General features: G+C 34.5%; 6 protein-coding genes across 9 annotated transcripts; 3 read left to right on the forward strand and 3 right to left on the reverse strand.

Annotated features, from left to right (window-relative positions):
- The first annotated feature begins 18 nt into the window (after positions 1–18).
- Positions 19–2,115, forward strand: LOC124438280 (syntaxin-6-like). Its single transcript, XM_046988333.1, has 6 exons — positions 19–150; positions 575–902; positions 997–1,107; positions 1,178–1,284; positions 1,402–1,496; positions 1,613–2,115. The coding sequence occupies exons 1-6, from the start codon at positions 116–118 to the stop codon at positions 1,687–1,689; spliced, it is 753 nt and encodes a 250-aa protein (XP_046844289.1). The 5' UTR covers positions 19–115; the 3' UTR covers positions 1,690–2,115.
- Positions 2,068–8,546, reverse strand: LOC124438278 (WD repeat-containing protein 47-like). 2 transcript variants are annotated; one of them, XM_046988331.1, is made up of 8 exons: positions 6,671–8,546; positions 6,478–6,591; positions 6,241–6,406; positions 5,597–6,165; positions 5,264–5,526; positions 4,941–5,186; positions 4,492–4,576; positions 2,068–3,401 (listed from the first exon to the last, which is right to left on the reverse strand). In XM_046988331.1, exons 1-8 carry the CDS (start codon positions 8,050–8,052, stop codon positions 3,281–3,283), a joined length of 2,946 nt encoding a protein of 981 aa, XP_046844287.1. In that variant the 5' UTR covers positions 8,053–8,546; the 3' UTR covers positions 2,068–3,280. The 2 variants fall into 2 exon arrangements, with proteins under 2 accessions (XP_046844287.1, XP_046844286.1); XM_046988330.1 differs by lacking the exon at positions 2,068–3,401 and having other exon boundaries at positions 3,966–4,576.
- On the forward strand, positions 2,402–2,894 carry LOC124439373. Its single transcript, XM_046989597.1, has 2 exons — positions 2,402–2,525; positions 2,593–2,894. The coding sequence occupies exons 1-2, from the start codon at positions 2,402–2,404 to the stop codon at positions 2,892–2,894; spliced, it is 426 nt and encodes a 141-aa protein (XP_046845553.1).
- Positions 8,547–8,745: 199 nt separating the features above from the next.
- Positions 8,746–11,706, forward strand: LOC124438279. Its single transcript, XM_046988332.1, is given in 3 exon segments — positions 8,746–9,843; positions 9,846–9,972; positions 9,974–11,706. Coding segments are annotated over 3 exon segments (2,742 nt in total). The 5' UTR covers positions 8,746–8,789; the 3' UTR covers positions 11,535–11,706.
- An 859-nt stretch (positions 11,707–12,565) lies between these two features.
- On the reverse strand, positions 12,566–16,952 carry LOC124439649. The gene is made up of 3 exons (XM_046989940.1): positions 13,644–16,952; positions 13,345–13,561; positions 12,566–12,947 (listed from the first exon to the last, which is right to left on the reverse strand). The coding sequence occupies exons 1-3, from the start codon at positions 16,935–16,937 to the stop codon at positions 12,790–12,792; spliced, it is 3,669 nt and encodes a 1,222-aa protein (XP_046845896.1). The 5' UTR covers positions 16,938–16,952; the 3' UTR covers positions 12,566–12,789.
- Positions 16,953–17,221: 269 nt separating this feature from the next.
- LOC124439651 (mitoguardin-like) lies at positions 17,222–19,593 on the reverse strand. Of its 3 annotated transcripts, none has more exons than XM_046989944.1 (11): positions 19,361–19,593; positions 19,080–19,272; positions 18,901–19,003; positions 18,741–18,811; positions 18,598–18,666; positions 18,450–18,522; positions 18,291–18,377; positions 18,119–18,217; positions 17,883–18,017; positions 17,650–17,819; positions 17,222–17,570 (listed from the first exon to the last, which is right to left on the reverse strand). In XM_046989944.1, the coding sequence occupies exons 1-10, from the start codon at positions 19,497–19,499 to the stop codon at positions 17,691–17,693; spliced, it is 1,098 nt and encodes a 365-aa protein (XP_046845900.1). In that variant the 5' UTR covers positions 19,500–19,593; the 3' UTR covers positions 17,222–17,570; positions 17,650–17,690. The 3 variants fall into 3 exon arrangements, with proteins under 3 accessions (XP_046845900.1, XP_046845899.1, XP_046845901.1); XM_046989943.1 differs by having other exon boundaries at positions 19,080–19,281; XM_046989945.1 differs by lacking the exon at positions 17,222–17,570 and having other exon boundaries at positions 17,735–17,819; positions 17,899–18,017; positions 19,080–19,281.
- Positions 19,594–19,595: the final 2 nt, after the last annotated feature.

Here is a 19,595-nt window from a genome sequence, read left to right on the forward strand (position 1 = left end):
GCAGTACTTCCTTCCGTTCGATTAAATTTCAAAATGTCTAGATCCGACTAGAAACTATGTTATTTGTGAAATTTTAGTCTGTTTATGTTCATGTATTTATCTTAGATCAAACAATATGTCTCTTGAGGATCCTTTTTTCGTCGTCAAAGGGTAAGCTGTCGTAACTGTAAAGATAATATTATCTTTTGTGATTTGAAAATATGGTTTTGTTTTGTTCCGAAGAATTTTTCTGCTCACTTTACTGTCATCTCTTTATAAAGTGAATCTTTGTGCTACTATTTAATAAATAATAAATAAGGCCTTGTGCTTATGAATACTTTCGACGGATTATTTCTGTTTTATATTGTCAACTGTCAGTGGTAACTGATCAATCTATTATTATAACTAAATTAAACAACTATGAATTATAACCAAAGTGAATTTTCATTTTTATAAAATGGGATATTTGTTAATAAAAATTTTTAATTCTGAGATTTCTTCAAACTCTTCCCTCCCCTTTCCCCATCACTTTAGCATGTACATACATCTTACCAAGAATATTTACATTTAATATACGAGCATTTTATGAACATAGAGAGGTGCAAAAATCCATAAGTAATCTTGGTGATCTTTATGATAAATGGAAGTCATTACTGAACAATCCTGCTGCAGTAGGAAGAGAAGAATATAATCTAACTACCAGTGAATTACGTAACAACATTCGAAGCATTGAATGGGATCTCGAAGATCTTGACGAGACAATTCAAATTGTTGAAGGAAATCAGCGAAAATTTAATCTTAGTTCAGAAGAGATTGCTGATAGAAAATCTTTTGTGCAACAAACAAAACAAAATTTAAGTGAAATCAAATTGACAATCAATAGTTCATCAACCCAAGCAAAAGTTCAATCGTCCTCTCGTAAGGTGAGATTAGCCGGAAAGATTTTTATGGTGGTGTACAATTGTTCTTATATTTGTCAACACTAAAATCATAATGATTTTCTTTATTTTATTTTAGGCTCTTATAGGAACAGGTAGTAAATCAACCTCTAACAAATATTCTCGTCTTGATCAAGAAATTGAACGTTCAAATCAAGATTACATTAAAGATCAACAACAACAGCAGCAGGTAACTACTAATGAAAATAGTCTTGTCTCCTTGTTTGAGTGTTTATAAACATGTGTCTATCTTTGTTTAGTTGATAATGGACTCTCAGGATGATCAAATTGAGCTAGTTGGTCATAGTGTTGGAGTTTTAAAGACAATGAGTCAAAGGATTGGAGATGAATTAGATGAACAGAATGTGTAAGACACTTTAAATATAAAATTGTGTTTTTTTTTACAATTGCGATGTGTTTGGTAATATTGTGTTGTGGCAAGGTTTAGAGTTATAAATGTTCAATTTTTTGTAAATATTTTCAGCCTACTTGACGATCTAGGACATGAAGTGGATATGACCGATTCACGCCTGCAGCAGACTTTGTTGAAAATTGAAAAAGTTCTAAGACTTTCTAGTGGTATGTCAGTAATATTGTGTTTACATAATGGACTTTGGGCAAATTTACATGTTAGCAAACCGTTATGATTGAATTGCTTGGTCAATAAATATGTTACTTTTTCATTGTGTTTTCAGATAAAAAGCAAACCTATGTTCTCATTGGTTTGATCATTATTCTGGTCATTATTGTTGTATTATTCATTGCTCTATGATGCTATTTATATATAAAGTTGGAACTTAATGATACAGAAACAATTCCAGTACATGAAAACGCACACAAGCTTTAAAGTTTTGGATCATCTTTCTCATCAAACAATATAGACTGGCTGTGTCATTTATGTACTTTGGGGTGTGTTGATGGTTCAAAGCTTTCAACTACAGGATCATGTATGAACAAGAAAGGACTAAAGGATACTCGTTTACGTGACTATTAATGTATATAGTTAGTTATGGAATGGAAAAGTGCAAGCGAGTTATTACGGAATTATAACTCAACGAACATATTATTTACGTTATTCAAGGACGTTTAAAAATATAAATTAATCGACACTAATTTACACTTATCTAAGAAATTAAATTTCTCGCTGTCATTTTAAGCTATTATTTTTGTAGGAAATAAAGCAACAGAAAGTAATTTATTTCATGTATAACACAAGCCGTGATGGCAAATTGACAGTGTCTATAATAAATATTAGGAAGGAATACTAATTTTACACGGAAGCTGTTAAACCATTATGTTCTTGATGACAAATGCTCTTTCACGATATAGAACATATGCAGTACAAGAAAAGACTGGTTCGAGTCTATGATTGACTTTTAATTGGGTTAGCAGATACGCAATATTTTGTATAACTAAAGAAAAACGTACTTAAAAAGGATTAGTTTGAAATTCTTGCATAGTGATAAAGTTTTATTGTGGCAACCATGGAATCCCATCGTGAAGAACAAGCGGTGAACAGAAGCAACACTGACTCTGTCAGTTTTTTGGGGCCCAAAAGAACACCTGAAATGGATGATTCCATGCTTGAAGCTTCTGTTACTGAGAAAGGTAAACCTGGAGAAGTCTGATGGTAGTGATCTAAATATTTCTTTGCAAGGATTTGTTTCATTTTTAGAACACGACAGTTCGTTCTTATCCAATACCAGTCTTCAAAGAATGCGTTTCCTAAGTCAAAGTATCAACGATATGAAATTACTACGTGAACAACAACAAGTTCGTCATGAAGAAATAGAAAAAATTCTTCAAGATGATTTTCTTGATGAACACGCTAGACGGCTGCAAGACGCCAGGAATAAGATTAAAAGCCTCGAAGCGAAATATCAACTGCATAAACGTACAGGGTTAATGCAACAGAAAAGACGATCAGGTAACGGAACAGGAAACACTGCTGAGATTTTTGGTGTGTCCTTTGACTAACCTTCCTCACATATCTTACGTCCTTGTAAACAACTAAATAATTATAATTTTCTGTTCATCACAGGTGATCAAGTCGATGGATGGCATGAAGTGTTACATGATGAAGATAATTCAACATTTGATGACTCCGATGAAAGAAATACAGGACTATTACACAAACCAAGGTCATTTGTATGGGAGAGTGAAAAAAACCTTACTGCAGATAGTGTTAATAACATGAGGAAAAATTCTGAATTTTGTAACACGGAGAGATATAATTCTACGGAGATAAAAGAGGATAACCTGAAGACCGAGGGAATCTCTCCAAATTCATCAGTATTGCCAATGAAATGGAAAAGTCTTGATAATCTCACAAATATGGCTCACGATAACACAATTTTTACCAACTATATATTGCTAAAAGGAGATGCAATACCAGTGGATGGAAAAATAAACGAGTCAGCAAATTTGCTCGAAAAACTGGATTTTATTCCGTAAACGATCAACCAAAAGGATGTCCACTTCAGTCTAAAAAGAAAAAACATAAGATGAGAAGATTTTATGAAAAAGTTCAATCGAAGAAGAAGAAGGATAACGCTTCAAGACAAATTACTTCTCCAAGTGAAATACGAACCTTAGGACGATATATTGGACAACATCCTGACATCATCAACGCTTTTATTATTGAACTTCATAAGTTAGAAAACAAAACTTTTGGATTTAATATTCGTAAAGGATACGAAGATCATAAAAATGGTGTATTTGTTAGCAAGATAGTCGATAAAAATGCTGAGAAATTTCTATGCGGACTTATTAATGTTGGTGATGAGATTCTAGAGATTGATCGTACTGCAATTCGAGAAGAAAGTTTCTCGTTGGTTAAAAGCCAATTGTCAGACGCAAATAAATTAGTTTTAACTGTTTTATCTCATTCTTCACGAAAACTGGAAATACAATAATCTCAACGCCACGAAACAGTTTAGCGAGCATTAATTTTTTGTAAGGCACAGGTTTTAGTACTGTTCCTTATCTACTACAGAGAACATGGGCAAGACGTTAGTGCATAAACATGCTGAAGAATTACTTCATAAATTCAAATGAAAACGAAATGCAACGTTTACAATTGATTTATTGGTACATATCACTGACTGTAAACGCCGACGATGGACGCAATTTGACTGTAAACCCTTCAAGAACTGAAAAATTTAAATATCTAATATTTCCTGGCCATAACATTTACATACGCATATATGAAAAGAAAAACAACTGACTTCTAAATGAAGTCCAATAAATTATTTGTGAAACAGTCAAATGTAAACGTCTGCGCACGCATTTGGCTACTATTGGCTATGTTTTAACAATAGCGTTCACTATGATATTCAACAGGTCACAAAATCAAGTCGCCTCCCATAATATGGCTGTTTTATCAGCACTAGTACTAACAAATGATGGTGCATATGGATGCCAGCGACATTGAATGATCTTGTCATGATGTCTAGCGATGATACGCGACTCAGAAAGAATGTTGCTGCTGTTGTAGTGAACAGCGGTAATAGCGACGCATGCGTCATAAGATCCAGTAAGGATATATTGAGAATCAGGTGAAAACCTCACTGACCTACAATCAACTTCATGAGGGTGAAAAGATGAAATAATTTTTCTTGTATTAACATCGTACAACAAACATTGGCCATTTTCATCCGCTGAAAAATAAATGAAAATGCATGACTTTGTGAAAATCTTATGTTTGAAACACCATAAATGAAAAGAAAAGTGGAAGTTTAATGTAAGAAAAATATTTCATAAGTGACTTGACAATCCAGGTTAGTTAGTGCAGTGATGTTCAAGTGTTGAGAGACGTTTGACTACGAAGATCACAACTGCTAAAAATTTCGAAACATCAGTCAATACATCCAACAACAATCCTTCTAAGGACTGCACCTAGCTCAACTATGAACGTCTATAAACATGTAACATTGACAAACTGCTGAAAACATTCCATAAGTGAAAACCTGACTTTCATGAATTTTATTGAGATACATTGAAGACAATTTATTGACAACTCACCTGAAGCGAGGATACAATCTTGACTATGATTGAAACAAACTGATGTTACACAACTACTCGCAGATATAAGATCCACAGATTTCGCCATTCTCAAATCCCACAATCTTACAGTCTTGTCTGCAGAGCCGGAGCATAGTAAATGAACATGGTCATTCGAGTAAACGGTCATAATGTTCCCAGCATGACCTTGTAGAGATGAAAATGTTTGTCCAGTATAACAATCTGTTAGATGTATGAAGCAATCACCTGTTGTGATAAAAGAAGATAAAATATAAAATTTGAAGAACGTGGTAAAAATTTCGTTCATTTATATACACACATACCTGCTCCACCTGACGCGAGGATTGGAGCCCCACCTGGAATGAATACTAAATCTCGAACAGTGCCATGATGCATTGTCAGTTCCATCTGATCTTTAAGACGCACTGGACTTACATTTTGATCAAACCTCAGCAATTTGATGGTTTTATCGTTCGAACCAGTTGCAATCATTTCCCCGTTAGCACTAAATGCCACACAGTAAACAGAACCCGAGTGTATTGATGTTTTCTGACATAAAACGTCTAGTTCCGTCTGTTCGCCTTTTCTGAAGATGAAAACGCATATAACTCTGTTATATTTACATCACTGTACATAAAATATGTACACATATGTACCTCTCTGACACTTTTACCCAACGACATATCTTTAATGTTTTAGAGTTTGTTCCTATGGCAACGTATTGACCATTTGGATGAAATGCAACTGCTCTTATGGCTTGGGTATCGCACAGTTTTGCAACTTGATTAAAATTTACGGAAGGCGAAGTCAAATTTTGAAAATTCCTTCGAGTTTCAGTGACATTTAATTCCTCGTAACTTGAAGTGTTTGATGAAGATTTGCGGGCGACTTTTAAATCACGTCGATAAGTCATTTCTTCTTTAGAGAAGTCATTAAGTGGAATCTCTGAACGTCTTGTCGTTCTTTCTTTATTTTCACCATCTTTTTGGGCAAAATTATAATTGCTTTCACTGTCGTTGCCATGATTTTCCCCTACTTCATTTCCCATCCTATTTTTCAGTTCAGAAATCTCAGGTCTTTCTCTAACTCCTAGGTACGTTTCTTCAACGTTCATCCGATCATCCAATTTAATTCTCACAGTAGATTTTCTATCGTCAGGATTCAATAATGACGATGTTCTATGATGTGGCTTTTCCACAACGGATGCTTTTGGCGTTTGCATATCCTAGAAATGACGATCCTTCAAAATAAAAGCAACAAATAAAGAGAAAAAAATTCTATGATCATTTTATCGTCCTACTTTTTCAAAAGTAAATCTAGTTTGATCACGTAGATTGTTTTGTCTTGTTTTCTGTTGTTGTGACTCTCCTGACTGTGAAAGACCATCTTTTAAAAGTTTCTTTTCTGATTGAACAGGTGACGTAGGTAATGGTGACGTAAACGACTGACGTTGTGCTTTTGGTGTGCTACAATAAATTTCACAAAGAAAAAATAAAAAAAAACAATGAAGCAAACATTAACAAGAATTGCTGTTTACCTTGTGTTGAATGTTCCAGAACCATCAGTAAGCTTTACCAATCCTGGGGGTAAGCATTGATTTATTGGTGTTTTAGGAAATGTTGCTGATCCTGGACTGGATGATGAGCTTTTCCTGGTTAATTATTAATTTAAGATGGCAGTTGCATGAATCATTTATTTGTTTTTAGCAATATCTAATGGCTTTTTCGTACCTTACAAACATTGTGTTTCCTTGCTCATTATCTGAGCCATTGACAAGTAGATTTGTCTTTTGATTACTCTCTGTCAGAAGCTTTAAGCTTTCAATACTCTTTGTCACATCTTTCATGTCTGCTGTCTTCGATGACTTATTTGGAAAATCAGAGGTTTTCATATTATCCTTCTTTAGTATATTCGCACTTTCTGCAAGTTGTTCATAAAGTTTCTGGTGTCTTTTCCTGTGTTCCTCCAGTTGTTGCACAACTAAATCTTGCTGTTCAACTAATGTTTTTCTTGTAGACTGGTTAGGTTTATGGAAGTGCTGATGACATTCACGATTCTTTTCATTTTCAGTAAAAACATCCACTTTTTCTTGCAAGCCATTGTCTAATATTTTTGAACTGTTTTTAATAGGCAAATTAAACTCAGCACAAGAGTTTGAAACATTGAAATCTGAAGGTTTGTCAATTGGTAAATCTGAAAATAGTTTTCGATTTCCTTTTTGAGAGAAACTGCTTGCTGGAATTTCTCCATCAATAATTAAACTTCTACTGAGAGAGTGATTTACTGAATCCATTGCAACATTTTTTGGTTTTAAGTTTTCAAACTGCAAGCAGAATTTCAACTCTTCAAATGGAGTAACAAAACTCTCCTTTAATAGACTGTGAAACCATGAATAAAAGTTGGCAATGTTGTTCAATGAATGCTTTTGGAAAAGATTGACTTTAACATCAGAAATATTTGATTTGGATATATTGCCCACTGCTTGTTTTTGACAATGTTCAATACAATTTTCATACAAGGACCCTTCAATGATCAAAATCAAAAGACGGTCTTCTAAAATCAATTCCTCCCCCGAGGAATTGATTTCAGTTACAGGAATAAACAATTTTAAGAGTGACAACATCTCTTCAAACAGTCTCATCCTTGACGAATCAACACTCCAGTTAAGAAATTCTGGTTCAGAATGCAAACTTGGAGCAGAGAGATACCAATACAGTTTATTATATTCTTCTTTATGCATGCAGTACTTTTGTAAATTTTGTATGCTGTACAAAAGGCGCTCGCGGAAATTTTGTTTGTTATTTTTCAAGCTATCTATTTCTTTTTCAAATAATATTTCCAAGTATTCCTGTTTGGCTACAAGAAATTGAAATTTACGATAGTCAAAAGATGGAATATCAGCCAGTGGCTCAGCAAATTCTCTCACAGCATCCCACTCACCATCAAGAACAAGATCGCGAAAAAACTTGACATTTTCCGCGTACAAAGAGCTAGCAGCTCCTGTTTCCTTCTCAAGAGCCCTCGCTGATTTGAAGTACTTCCTTGAGTGAAGAAACTTCAAAATCAATTTAAGTACTTGTTCTTCCTTTACAAAGACTTGTTTAGAAGCCATCAACTTGGAAATTTCAGTTATCTACAACTTTTTTCTACCGATACTTGCCGCCATCTTACTATGTTTGTAACGTCAATTACAAATTTGTCAACAGAAATGGATACGCCAAATGACAAGCTAAGCAAAACGTGACTTTCCGACTAATATAGTAATGCCAAATTAGGAGCTCATTAACATAAATCAAATAATCAATAATTTTGTATTATAATTTATGTACAAATTGTGTCTTATATTTTTGATCATCCTCCACGAAAATTCTGACATGCATAGGAAAATAAAAAAATAGGTACAAAGTAATTCCTATAGGTACATAGCTTCGTCATAGCTCTTACGTCTGACTATCTCCGAGGATAACGAAAGACACCGGACACTTTTTCAGTGTAGCGTGCAACTGCATGCAGCATAGTTAGGTAGTTGCGCATGCGCAGCGGCTAACCACAAAAATCATTGCAGGGACGTCTTATTACAATTTTCTTTAAATTTGAATTCTTCTTTATTGTTTAAGATTTTGAGCTGCAATCAAGAGGTACTATTAAATCTAGAGAAATATGCAAAAAGAGAGAAAATTCAGCATTTTTAAAAAATCCTAAATGTAAATTTATGCGGTATACATTATCCATAAGCGGAAATTTTGCCCATATTTGGTAATCTTTAAATAAATTAGCGTGGTATGCAATATAAAATACTAAAAGTTGTCAAGAATAATTACTACTTCCAAGCATATTTCCGTAAACAATATGGCGAACGTCGCTCCTGATAATAGAAAGGAAAAGGAAAATAACAATGGAGATAATAAAGTAATTGTACTTTCCAGCGACGAAGAAGAAGATTGTCAAAGTAACAAGGATATTGATTTTGTGTTTAAGCGATTTATTTTAGCATGCCGGCCTCATGTAGATGCGCAGTGTATTGGAAATGCGCGATCATTATTTCAGGCGGTTCGAGCCAATTCAAGAGGAACTGTGCCAAGCGATATTCTCCAAGTGCTGGAACGCGACATAACGAAAAATATCACAAAAGAAAATGCAACATTACAGATGGCAACATTTTGCAACGCGTTAGAAAAGATGAAATCATCTAACGAAATACCTATTTCAGACAGCAATCTGAAAAATGAAATTGCCCATGGAGGAAAAATTATTTGTGACGTCAGAAGAGAGGGTGACGAAGCAATAGAAGGTGGGAGTATACCCCTTCAAGTTATAACTATATCTGATGATATTTCCTCGAGAAGAATAAAAACTAACAATGATAAAGTTGGTGAATGTTCTACTGCGTCAACTTCTTCAAATCAAGTTGCGACCAGTAATGAGAAGAGAAAAATATCCATTAAAGATTTGACGGAAAAACAGAGAATGAAATTGATTCGTCGTCAAAAACAACATTTGAGGGATTGTAGCAAGAAAATTAAGATTTTTGAGCAATCAGAACTTACATTAGATGAAATGAATGATGATGACAGCTCATACATTCAACTTCAGCGTTTGAAAACAAAATTTTCACGGATATGGAACCGCTTGTGTAAACTACAAGGACGGGCAACACACACAGGTCGTGTCACAGAAAAGCCTGTACGAGCAAGTGCAACTGGATGTAAACTGATTGATAAAGCAATTGCTAAATTCTTGAAAGATAAACCAAGTACATTTCCTGATTTTTTTGACATTCGAGATATTGTGATGAAAGTGAACAAGAAGTATGACCTTCGTATGAAACCTCAAGCTCTCAATAGCATGATAAAAGACTTGTTTACAGACATAGGAGGTAAGCTACAGAAACGTAGAGAGAAAGATCTAGCTTTAATTTTGGGAGCCATCTTTTGGATGAATTTGATCCCGATAACGATCCAGCGCTAGTGGATGAGGATCTAAGTCAAAAACTTGAGGAAAATAAAAAGTTATCTCGCCACAACATGAAAAAGTTTTTCAAAATATGTCCACCTCGAGCGATATGCAAGTGATGAAAAAAACAAAACAGAAAGTCAATTGATGGAGTCTAGTGCTGAATCAGAAGACACATCTGATGATGAATCAGCATTACACTCCACTCGACTCAACTCTCGGGAAGTACGTGGTAAATCAAATTCAAATATTAAGGATGTTTGTTTTGAAGATGAAAGTTCTTCTGAGGGTGAGCACGAGACAAACGAGAACTCAATATTATTTGATGATTCACAGGATTCATATGCTTGTAAATCAGCTTTTGATGAAACAGAGGATGAAAGCCACAGCACTTTGTTTACAAATACGAAAGATGTAATTTCAAAGACCATCAATGAAATCAGTGAAGATGTTTGGTTAACAGATGAAAGTAAGTCACAATATGGATGTAAAGATAATATGGAACATGATAAGGAAGATCTTAAAAAAGGACAAATGAAAAAACAATCGTTTACCAACTTAATATGTAAAAATGAAGTTGATGTGGAAAATAAAAATGAAAAAAATGATGAAATCCATCAACAAACTGTAACATCAGAACAAAAGTACACCAATAACATAAATTTAGACTTGGTTGGAAAGGAAGCTGCTCAATTACCACCCGTTCATTTAAATACCGACAATACTGTTGATGGTAATATACAAACTGGTAAATTGACCATTCCATCATCTAGTAAGGTATGTCTTATTATAACTGATGACGAAGACACAACAAATGAAAGTGTATCTAATGTTGCGTCTTTACAACAAACCAACTCTGGAAGTCTTCTTGAAATATTCAGGAAAAAGTGTGCTGGTATTTTAAATGATGGTGAAAAAATTGAGAACAATAAATGTTTGTCTCCAAAAGTGATCACTATAAACGAAGAGGAGAAAGACTTGAAGGACCGCAAACACTCATCAGAATATTATACGCTTCCTTCGCATCATCAGATTCCCATTACTAGCGAGAAAAAAGATTTACCTATAACGCCAAACAGAAATTCTAAGAAGAATCAGTGTATAAATGACGAACATTCTTCAGAATATAAATTGCAGTCAAGTAAAACTGAGCAAGAGAATCTTTCGCTGTCAGACATAAAGCATTTGGACAAACATTCGAATGAGCACTGTCCGGCGAAAAGAAAAGCAACGACAGAAATATCTATTCCTCTTACGAAGTCTTCGGTGATAACGTTAGAAAATATCGCATTTGAGTTGAAGAACAAGAAATTAAAGCTAAATGATGATTCCAAGAGTGTAATAAAAAATGAAACTGTTTCTACTTCGATATCTGGAACTACTACTTCTAAATCTGAAACCTTAAACTCTCCGATCAATTTCCTAAACAGCAACGATGATTGCCCGCGGGTGTCTGTCGGCAAGGCGAAAATTGATTTAAAAAAAAGACAAATGTTTCGTTTAAAAACTCTAAACGCGTTCAACGTGTCAAGAAAAACAAACATTACAGATCAAGATGTTGTAAATAGTCAATTAGCTGAAGGTAATTTAACGGTTAAACCCTCAGATAAAAGTGAAATCATCGTAATTGATGACGAATGAACAATTACGTCATAGCCTAGACTGATGACTTGTATAATATATTGAATTAGAATCAACGAATAGTGGTTAGTTTAATATTTATGTAAAATCACAACTTTCATTACATTTTATCGGGGCTTTGTAAGTACACATACGTATGGTAAAAATATTAAAATATTAATACCGTGTTTGATTTAGCCGATGCATGATGAGTTAGGAGGTTGCGAAGTTTGAAGGCAAAAAAAAACATGTCAATTGCAGAGAAAATGAGGAATTCGAAGCAATCATAAGTAAAAGCAGGGGCAGCGCCCGTGGGGTAAATTTTCTCTCCGATTATATTGCTTCCACCACCCCCAAATCATTTTAGTATTGTGATGTATAATTAGTTTATAGCTACTTTTATGCAATTTTTGATAAAATTATGAAATTATATTAGAATTACGCTTTCCAGAGGTTGCTGCTTCTTAGCATTCGATCTCCGAAGGAAAACAGGGTGCAAAATTTGTAAATGTCATTTTGTGAACTTCTTAAAGGTCGCCTAGAATTTTCACAAGTCTTACGGTACCCATTGAAAGCTGCGCAAGGTCTTATAGCAAGTTAGTACTGATAAACATCATCTCAGAACGACATTGAAAAATTCAAAACTTCAACAATTATCAGCATTCGTGGGAAACAAGCAACAAGCAAGGATTTACAACTAGTTGTTCACAGGTTTATTAAAAAGTTTGCAAATAGCCGCATTGTTTCAAAGTGACAGAGAAAACTTTACGATTAAGAGTGTACTTCGTTTTGTCGTGGAATACGTTGTGTTAAATCGCGTAAATAGAAATCTGATATAACAATAAAAATCAGATAAAAATCTGAAAATAACCGTTATTCTTGAAGCGAATTTAAATTGATAGAGGTGAACAACTCAACCTGTCACGTTAAAAAGGAGCATCGACTCTAGGTACGCACTGCGTACCTATTTCCTATAACAAAGGCGGCCTGGGAAAACACATCAAATATCATGGAATGCACATTAGTCATCATTAATTCACATACGTGTAGTGTAAAGGAAGGCAGCAATTCTGTATTTTAATTGCAAAATTATCATTATGACTTGAAATACCGTGTTTACTTGAAATACTTGAAATTATCATCATGACTTGAAATACCGTGAAAAATAAAACAGCTACATTAGTAGATAAGACAGTAGATGACTGTAGATGATCACCAATAATTAAAATTTATGACCAAGAGTAAAATGTGAACTGTTCTAAATTACGAAGTGCCATTAAGTAATTGGCTTCAGCGGTATTCCTTTCGACCCAAAAGAATGCGATTTCTTTCTCTTACAATAAACGACAATAATGACAATGACAACAAACACAACGAGAACAGCAACCACAACACCAATAATCAGACCAGTGTTATCGCCGTCATGTGAAGGACCTAAATGAATATTGTAAGAAAGTTGAGGGTATCACTTTAAGGTATTGACTTGTCAATGATACAGTATTAATACCTGGGGAATGACTTGTAGACGATACAGTATTAATACCTGGGGAATGACTTGTCATTGATACAGTATTAATACCTGTGGAATGACTTGTAGACGATACAGTATTAATACCTGGGGAATGACTTGTCATTGATACAGTATTAATACCTGTGGAATGACTTGTCATTGATACAGTATTAATACCTGGGGAATGACTTGTCATTGATACAGTATTAATACCTGGGGAATGACTTGTCATTGATACAGTATTAATACCTGGGGAATGACTTGTCAATGATACAGTATTAATACCTGGGGAATGACTTGTAGACGATACAGTATTAATACCTGTGGAACCATCAGTGTGTGTTGGCTCTGTTGGTGAAGATGTTGATGAATAGGTTGATGGTAATACATTTTTTGATATAGGACAACCGTAGAACTCACAACGAAAGCTCAGAACGCGTGAAGTAACATATTTTATTAGTCTAACATATCGTGTCTTCACTGGATATTTGAGATTGTTACGAACAACATCATCGACATTTGTGTTTGCACCAAAACCCTTCAAAAAAGATGAATGTGACGGTTTATGAAAAGCACAAAAAAATACACATGAAAAACAACAGATTGTAAATAAAACTGACCTTGTAAAAAACAGTATCTTCTTTGTACTCCATCCAGTCGTCACCATTTATGCTATAATTAAAATTATAGCCAAGTAACCAATTACCACCATCGTACGATGAACCTTGAGTTGCAATTCCTGTCAACTGAACAATCAAACCAAAATCAACTTGAAGATAAGCATCTTCAATACGATAAACTCTTGGAGTCCATCCGGGACCGTTATGATGAAGACGAGCATTAGTAAATGGATGAATATTATCTTTGTTTGCTGAAGAAAGTGCACTATTTGGAATTCTACCATTTTCCATTCCTAGTGGAGTACCACACGTTTCATTGAGCAAACTTAGTGACGTTTTGTTGACGGAAAAGCTACCTAATTTACCATCGATAATAGCGTTAGTAACCGTATCGAATGGACTATTGAAGGCTATACCGGCAACATAGTTCACTTCAAATAAACAAATCACACTTCCTTCTCTGAACTCTAATGCTTTGACGGTACGAAACGAAGTGTCATTCCTAAATAAATTTCGCATTTCATTTTCAATTCTATGCGCGAGGATCTTAAACTGTTCGCTGTCTTTATCATTCAACGCGTTGTTCCAGACCAAACTGGTAATTATGACAGATATAGTCATTTTGTCAGTGTCAACAACATCGACGATAGTTTCACATTGTTTTCCAGCAAGATGAAGACCACAAGTGCAGTTAAAACCATTTTCCACGTTGGTACATTTAGCACCATTAAAGCAAGGTGATGATGCACAGTAACCAACACATTGTTCACGTGACTTAGCTCCTCTCTCCAACGTAGTCAGGTTTGCCCTACCACAACTCGTGCACGACTCTTGTCTGTACATTCGTAAGTCTTGATATGATCCTATGGGACATTTTTCACAAACACGTAAAGTATGATTAAGAAAATAACCCATTTCACATTTTTCAACACAATCGAACATCGATGTGCTCGCACGAACAACAGTAACGTATCCATAAGAGCACGAGCTACAGTTGAAGCTACCAATGGCATCTGTATAGAAATCAACTGGGCATGGGAAACATTCACTTCCTACATAATTAGTATGATTTTGGAAATAACCAATAGGGCACTTTTCACATGCTTTAGAAGACTTGTTCAGATATTCACCCAAACGACATGGAGAGATACAAGTTTTGGAACCGGCTGTTAATGTAAATGTATTTCCATTACATTGTTTGCAATTACTTTGACCGGGAACATCTTGGTAGGTATTGTTTGGACACTTTCTACATGTTTCTGTTGTAAGATTAAAGTACTCTCCGACGATACATTGGTAAATGCAGCGAGATTGATTGTTAGAGCCTTCATTTGATGTAATCTGATGTTTTGGACACAACGTACATGAGAAAAATGTGCGGTTACTTTCCTCATTGTACGTGTTCAAGGGACATGATTTACATGTCTGTGACACAATGTCTAAATATTCTCCAGCGTTACAAGGACCAAGACATGCTGATATTGAAGAAGATCCAATAGATAATGTAATGCTGTTGGGAGGACAAGTTTTACAAAACCTATTATTTCCATCTTTAACAACATCCTGGTAGGTGTTGTTTGCACATAACACACATTTCCTTTGAGTAATATTAAAATATTGCCCTAGGGTACATTTTTCAACACAGCCCGTTATATTAACGGTTGCAACCTGCAACGTTGTGTTTCCTGAAGGACACTTGTAACATTTTCTGAATCTATTGCCTTCGTATGGTAAGTAATATCCCAAAGCACAATCATTGCACCTAAGATGTTGAGCATATTGGCCTTTTTGACATTTTTGCATGCAACTTGTTACATCATGTGCTCCAACAAATGCTGTTGTGTTGTCTTCAGGACATTTGTGACAAACTGGATTTAATGCAGTCAAAGAGTTTTGGTAATAACCGTAATCACACCACTCACACAAACCAGAAGCGTTGTTAAAATATTTTCCCAATTCACATTTATGAACACAATTGTTATTGGATGATTCTGGGTATATTTGACTGCCATTTATACATATGGTCTCATTAGGGAGGCGTCTTTTGCCTTTGGGACAAATCTCACAAAATGATAAGTAGAAATCTTTATCAATCTTCCCAAAAGAATGTTGAGGGCATTGAATGCACTTTCTGCTAGCAAGAGATGCATGATTTTTTGGACAAATTGTGTTTGCCAAATTACCAATATTTCTGAAAGACATGGCTGTTGTATTTCCAATGACAAGATAGTTGACAACAAAGTGCTTTAATTTCTTAGAAAAGTTTTTTGAGAAATCATCAAACAGCAAATGAAAAAGCTCACTTGTTAATGTGCCATTTTCATTGTTGTTCACATTATCACGGACTTCCATCCTTATTTGAGAGTTGCTTGAGTTATTGGACACAGATGAACATGTTACAACAACAGGATTTACTGAGCAATTTTCAGTGTTTGCTTTGAAACATTCCCCAAAATAATTCATATCTGAATGATTTTTAACAAGAAAATTCCTGACATCTTTGGTAATCATGGTGGTATTGACCACATTACAATGAATGTTCATGTAAACAAACGTGTTGACTGTGAGAACTTGGGTAGCAGGAATGACCATCTTGCACGAAATTAATTTTGGATTGAATATATTGGATAGCAAACGACGTTTGGTTGACATCCAATTGGAAAACATCTGCTTAGCGTCCAAATTACATTTGTACTCAATAGTTTTATGAGAATAGTAACGCCGTTCAGAAGTTTCATGACCAGCATCACATGTAGTGGTACAAACTTTATCCAGCGGATCTGAATTTATGTAAAATATCCCACTGTTGTCATAAGGTGGAAAGCTACATACCGTATTTCCATTAACCACCGGAGGGCAGCTGCATTTTTTAGGATTATTTAATAACATTTGAAACGATGCATTAAGCTTATTATTTTGATTCAAACTTTTGTCTACATGTATTAATAACGCATTGCTCGAGGAGTAAAAACTCACCCCACTGATTACATGTCCAACAGGAACAGTATACTTCAAAGTATCTTCCCTCCTACCGCCATCATGAATATTTGTATCTCCATCGGATATAAACAAATCATGCAGAAGAAAGACAATCCGCCAACCATGGGGAGCCTTTATTATTCTTGTACAATCCTGGCCTTCGTTGTTGACAATTGAACCCATTTTCGCTGTTATAAGCTCTTCGTCATCGCATATTTTAAACAAGGATCGTTGGGAATTTTGACAAGCGACACAAATGAATAAAACGAATGCAGCCAAAGCAAACGTTTTTAGCCTTTTAAGAAGTGCTGTCATGATTTAATATTAGACAGAAAACAAAGCTAAAATTTTATCTCGAAATAAGTTTAGTCCGCTACAAAAAATTTAAATAATGTAACACTCCCAATAATATTCACACGTCATACAAAATTAATAAAAAAAAAACACATAAATGACCATAAAATACCAATAAGAAAAAAAATATGCCAAAATTATCGAGGAAGACAGCAGTAATAGTTTTGCGGAGTTAAGTCAAAACTCAAATATTTTAAATACACACGAAAGTGAAAAACAAAATACGTAAAATGAAAACACTGACGTTTCAGAGCAGAAAAAAATTCTTGACGCCCAAGGCGCTTAATCGAGTGATCAAAATCTTTTCGAAGATAACTAAGATAACAAACAGAAAGTGCTATCCTACATGCTAAATATTTTCAAAAAACTGCAATGCATGGCACCGTGGCATTATTGGGTGGCTGCAAAAACGCTAGCTATGATTTATTATTTGCCATCTATCAAATATTCAAAGGTTGATTCTTTGAACAAGAGCAGTAAATTTGCATATCTTTCATCAGCCAATCTTTCAATATCTAACGACAAACTTTCAACGTTTGTAAAGTCGGCTTTTCTGAAGCTAAACAAGTCTTTGATAAAACCCATCAGCTCATTCTATAACAAAAAATACGTGTACATGCTTCATAATAATACGTTATTTCGTAACTGTCGACAGAACGATTCCTTAAAATACCTTAAAAATGAAACATGCCTCTCTTAGTTTTTCGTCTGACCCTAAAAACCCCAAGCGAGAGCTGGTGTAACGATCTCTGAAAGACGGTAAAAGTGCATAAGGAATCCAGCAGGCTCTTCTAAAATCTGTATTTTTGCCTTTAGCACTCCCCAAACTGCAGTTTCTAAAGCCTGAAAATGAAATACATGGGATGAGAACACAATTTGATTAAATTTTTTCCTTACAAAACTTACTGTTCGTTGTACGTACGCAGGAAGCCAAGAATTTTGAACTGCAACTTGCACTGAATAAGGTGGATTTTCTAAGTCTGTAAATGCATCCATTAGTATAAAATCCAAAACTACATCATAAAACGTTTGGTATGGTACCTAAAGGAAAAATGAAAAACACTTAACTAGAAACCATTACATGAGAGTTTTGGAGAATGCATTGAGACAGGAGATGTTGCAATTGTCTATAATTAACCTACATGTCTTTCTTTCAATTCATTTTCCATAATGTTAAAGTTTTGAGAATTTTTGCAAAATTCCAACAAGGCTTTCCATCTTTTCTCACATTCAACATGGTCCTACACACAAACAAAGATAATGTTGGAATTAAAATCTCGAGTCAAAAACTTATGCATGGATTTCTTCACATACTCTGTTAGCAGTTGTTATCAAAAACTTAAGCAGATATGTCAAATGTTTTTCAAGTTTGAGTCTAACATTTTCTTTTGAAAACACCACCTAGAAACAGCATGATAGATTCATAGCAATTCGGATTGGTTCACTATAGAAATTGAAGAGAAAATTCTTTACCTTAGAAGCTTTTCGAATACAATGCACCTTTGCCAAATATTCAATTTCACTGGCACAACCCACAATTTTAGTTCTGAAAAGAACTTTCTTTTAAATTTATAAAGTCAAATCTAAATGTTCAAAGCACTAAGCAATATTGAAGAATCACCTATTTTTTCGACATCTTACTCCATGTCTAAAATATTCTTCTAATCCCATCAAATAAAATTCCTTATCCCTGAAATATAAGAGATCTAATAATAATATTTAAGATGATAAGGTAAAACAGATAAATTGCCATATATTTTATACCTGTGAGCACCAGCAACACTAAGAGCTTTTTTTCTAACAAAATCATCAACAGCACCTTCATTTACCTCATCCTATTGTTCATCAAAGGAAAATAATTGGAATTTGGAAGTTCCGAAGTCAGCCAAAATATAGTGATACTCCTAAAATTTTATATACTTACATCAATACCACTTGCTGCAGATTGAAATGAGTCTGAATCTGATTCTTCTTTTGCAATAGAATCTTTGTAAGAATTTCGACTCTGTTGTGCCTTTAGTGATTTTCTTTAAATATATTTCAAATGCACTATTTTCAAATGAAATATTTATTGTTTCTCCATAGAATATAATATGGAAATACCTTAATTGATGAATTTTCAATTCAACTGCACTCAAGGTAACATCGATTCTATTCAACTTTGAATCATGCCACAAAAATTCATTATCATCATCTCTATTTCCTGTCACTTTTCTATTTTCCCATTCAAAACTGTACAAAATACGTTCAAACTTAACAAGTGTGGTATTCAAATCTTCTAGGTGCCTGCCAAACTCTGTAAGCCGTAATGAATAATATTGTGGAAAAGATAATTGTTTAAATTTCCAAGGAGGGAACTTTTACAAATTATTCGAGCTCCATACCTTTGTCGTCATCAAAATTATCGATTCTCTTTCGATAGTTTTCACTTATTAGGAATACAGCTCCGGCTCCCAAGGTAAGCAACATGGAATTGGTAATATTGTAAATTCTGAAGAAATGTGAGTCTATCAAACGGTCCATTTTAGACGTACAGCATGTATAACACAGGTAAAACGATAAAGTTTTAATATGTATAAGTCCATTACAACATTTGCTATCGTGAACTTCCGCTGAAGA

Source organism: Xenia sp. Carnegie-2017, unplaced genomic scaffold (assembly GCF_021976095.1).
Source record: "Xenia sp. Carnegie-2017 unplaced genomic scaffold, XeniaSp_v1 HiC_scaffold_19, whole genome shotgun sequence".
In the NCBI taxonomy this organism is placed as follows: Eukaryota; Metazoa; Cnidaria; class Anthozoa; order Malacalcyonacea; family Xeniidae; genus Xenia; species Xenia sp. Carnegie-2017.